Source organism: Frankliniella occidentalis, unplaced genomic scaffold, assembly GCF_000697945.3.
Source record: "Frankliniella occidentalis isolate FOCC.00 unplaced genomic scaffold, Focc_3.1 Scaffold6, whole genome shotgun sequence".
Lineage (NCBI taxonomy): Eukaryota > Metazoa > Arthropoda > Insecta > Thysanoptera > Thripidae > Frankliniella > Frankliniella occidentalis.
This window is the reverse complement of record NW_026267136.1, coordinates 1,911,409-1,915,187: the sequence shown is the minus strand read 5'-3', so window position 1 is coordinate 1,915,187 and position 3,779 is coordinate 1,911,409. Positions and strand designations below refer to the sequence as shown.

The following is a 3,779-nucleotide window of genomic DNA, read 5'->3' as shown; positions in this document are numbered from 1 at the left end:
GAGAGAGGGGGGGGAGAGAGAGAGAGAGAGAGAGAGATGCGGCGGCGGGGGATTGGGAAACCTAAGAAGCTCCTCCGCGGAAAAAAGGGAGATGGATAGGACGGGCAGGGTAGGAGTGTCGTCGAGGCCGAACTGCTCACGCCGCCGCTGCGGCCTCGCCTTGCCCCGCCCCGCATCGCCCCGGCCCTCATCGTCTCGCGGCGTCGCCTCATCGAAAGACGAGTCGGCGGGTAGCGCTGAATCGCGAGTAAGGGAAGGGGGAGTTATGACGGGTTTGACTACGACCTTACCACACGCTTACGACCGCTGTGGGTGCTAGGGACCCAGACCGGACCCAACCAACGACCACGAGCGCGCGACCTTGGCCACGGTCTCGTCCCTGCCAATGTACACTCCCCCCCCCCCTCTCACCTCACACGGGGTCACGGCCTCTCCTGGGCGGGAGTGCAGACGCGCGCGCGCCGTGTGGCCGGGGGCCGCGATCCGCGCCGCGCAAGCGAGACTGCGGAGGCGATTTATATTCCGCGGGGAGGAGAAGCAAGAGGGCCCCGCCGCGCAGCCCTGGGATAGGCCGAGCCCGAGCAGACACGGCGGGAGAGGGAGAGCGAGTGAGTGCGTTTTCAATATTTCACACGACTGCAGCAGAGCCCGGGCCAACCTTTTATTGCGGTGCCGCTCCGCGTTTGTGTGGAGCGCGCGTGAACTCCCTCTCTTTCGGCATGAAAACTCTTTATCTTTCTCAAAAGAAAATAAAAAATAAAACTTCAAAAAAATTACAAAAAAAATATTCAAAATTCCAGAAGAAAATAACAAAAATTAATTATCAACTGGCACTTCTCTTCGCAGGGTATTGATAAAGCTCCTCTGTTGTGCAGTTCCGCGCCTCATGGAAGCGCCTGTGGGCGCCGCACTCGAGCGACACGTCCCTGGAGGCGGGCGCTGAGCCGTCCGTGCCGGGCGAGCTGGTGTGCACGCAGCAGACGTCGGCCGGCGGCGGCAACTCGCCCGTGGTGGCCGTGCGCAGGCCCAACACGCCGCCGCCCTCGTACCGGCGCCAGCGCAAGATGGAGCGCCTGCTGCAGGTGCGGCAGCAGGAGCAGCAGCTGCTGGGCCCCAACCACCTCAGCAGCAGCAGCAACGGCAGCAGCAGCAACGGCTGCCGCGCGCTGCGAGCCGTGTACCGCAGCGCGCCCAACTCGGAGACGGCCCCCTTCGTGCCGCCCGCGCCCGCGGCGGACGACACGCGGCCGCGCTCCGCGCCGCCCAGCACGGCGCAGCCCGACTCGGACGACTCGGACGACCAGAGGTCGCCGTTCAGGCGCGTCCCCAAGCGCGACAAGGTGCGTGCACGACACACCCGGGGTACACGTCACGCAGGGTGTTAGCACGTTCAGTGTGGCGTGACCACGATGTGGTCTCGCTCCTATGTCACATCGTGGGCCGCACTCAAAATGCTGAAATCACGAATTACTCGTAAACAAGGACGCATTATAACAAAAATCGGTTTTCGAAAAAAGTTTTACAGATTTAAGTTACCAAGACTTACAATTTTTTGCAGTTGAAACCAACTGTAAAACTATTAGTTTCTGCAGACAAAATTGGCATCTCGTGTAAATTTGTCGTTTATAGCGACCCTTGTTTGCAACATAGTATACTTAACTTGAAATCCAGCATCTCAACACCTCCGTTCTGCGTATTTAAGTAAGAGGGGGAGGGGCGGGTTGCGAGAGAGCTGCGTGGCGACCGGATGTCCGGAGCAGGCCTGGGCCGGAGCAGGCCTGGGAGCCGGAAGCAGCGCACCGAGCGGCAGCAGAGTGATGCCCCGAGCTATGGCGTTTATATTAAGTTAAGGCGCCGCGGAGTTTAAGTCTCACCTAGCGGGGCGCGGCGGCGGCGCGGGCGCGCGGGCGCAGCAGCGCAGCCAAGGCGACAGCTGATGTTGATGAATAAGTGATGAAAGTCGGCGCGCCCGGGCCGCGCGCGATGTCGCTTGTGAGCTGAATAAGTTTCGGCCGAGCTGAGTGGAAGGGGTGACCACCACCCCAACCCCGCCCGCCACTCCCTCTTTTTACTTGTGCCCGTCGAGAAATTATAACAAGCAGAGTCTTTAAAGCCCCCGGCCGCGGGCCGCGCAGCGCATAGTCTTTGGGCGGCCAGCAGAAACTGGGCGCCAAGATAACACGCTTTACGTCGTTTGGGAAGTAAGGAAGTGGCATGCTTGCGGTCGATATGGAAAGTTTGCTGCAGTGTAGTACAACAAAGGGAAGGATACTCGTCGTAATGCGCTCTCCAGCGACCCGACGGCGCACATAATTGAGAGTGGGCGGGCTGTTGGACGCCGCTCACTACTTGCACTTGTAGAGGAGGCGTTAAGACAGTACTAGGAGGAGGTAAGGATGTTAATTTTCCAGTAAAACGTTTCTGGGAATTTTTCAAAGATCTCTTTTGTTTTGTTTTTTAAACATTCGGACTGTAAGATTCAAAATCCTTAGGAGCTGTACAAATATTTTGGCCTCACTATTAGGTTAATACCCCTGAGAGGGTAATCACTCCGTGAAAATGCGTACACCTCAACTTCTCACTTTTCCACTTTTATTCACTTTTTCACCGTTTTACAACGTTTACTTCATTTCTATGCCTACAGTAATGTCCCTCTCGAAGCTGGCAAATCGGGACCGGATTTCAGCTTCGAGAGGACGACCTGAAAGTTAGCCACATGTTGCGAACGTATTGTATTGGCGCGGACTCGGGCATCAGGCGGTTTTAAATGCTTTGTCGCCCGAGCTCGCGCGAGCTCGCCAGGTTGTAAACCCCCATCCTTAAGCGGGGTCCGTATCAAAATTTCAGCTTCGAGCGAGCCAGCTTCGAGAGGGACATTACTGTATATCCCCTCACTGTAAATTGCTTACGAACTATAGGTTCGTAATGCAAACCAAAACGTTCGTAGCTTACGAAGGATTTTGAAGCGTTGTATTACGAACAAATAGTTCGTAATGCAAACCGATTGTTTGTAAGACCCGTCTAGCCTTACAAACAATCGCTTTGCAATACGAACAATTTCTTTGCAATACAAAGAACGAAAATTGTTCGTAACGTTGCAAAGTATTTAGTTCGTTAGCTTTTTACAGTGCTCTATTTTATTCATTTTTGATCTGATCAACGCACGATAAGTTACTTTTGTCCACATTTTCTTTCAGTTTTCATCACTTTCAGTCAACTTTTTGTAACTTTCACTTTAACTTTTATAGAAATGTGTACACCTACTCTCTGTAGTGCACTGTAAAAATCTTACGAACAAAATACTTTGCAACGTTACGAACAATTTTCGTTCTTTGTGTTGCAAAGAAATTGTTCGTATTGCAAAGCGATTATTGTTTGTAAGGCTAGACAGGGTCTTGCGAACAATCGGTTTGCATTACGAACTATTTGTTCGTAAGCTTACGAACAATTAGTTCGTAATACAACGTTTCAAAATCCTTCGTAAGCTACGAAAGTTTTGGTTTGCATTACGAACCTATTGTTCGTAAGCAATTTACAGTGTGATTACCCCCTCGACCCTGGGTAAAAATATAATGGCGTCTCTATAAACACCAATGGTATATCCTGAACCTATTGGAAAGCCTGTGATGGTTGTATTCCAGGGTACCCCATGGGGTCCCAATGAACTGCTATGGTCCTGGACCCAATGAAGCGGGCGTAATATTTGTACCCCTCGGCTGAGAATAAACGCGGGGTCTCTACTTTGAACTCGGGCAGTGTTTATGAACTTAATGCTGAAC

General features: G+C 52.8%; 1 protein-coding gene across 1 annotated transcript in view; it reads left to right on the top strand.

Annotated features, from left to right (window-relative positions):
* Positions 1–3,779, top strand: part of LOC113218146 (rhodopsin-like) — a 16,970-nt gene that overhangs the window by 5,549 nt on the left and 7,642 nt on the right. Inside the window, exon 4 of the mRNA XM_052271036.1 lies at positions 876–1,340. Coding sequence (XP_052126996.1) covers positions 876–1,340 — 465 coding nt within the window. The remainder of the gene's footprint in view (positions 1–875; positions 1,341–3,779) is intronic.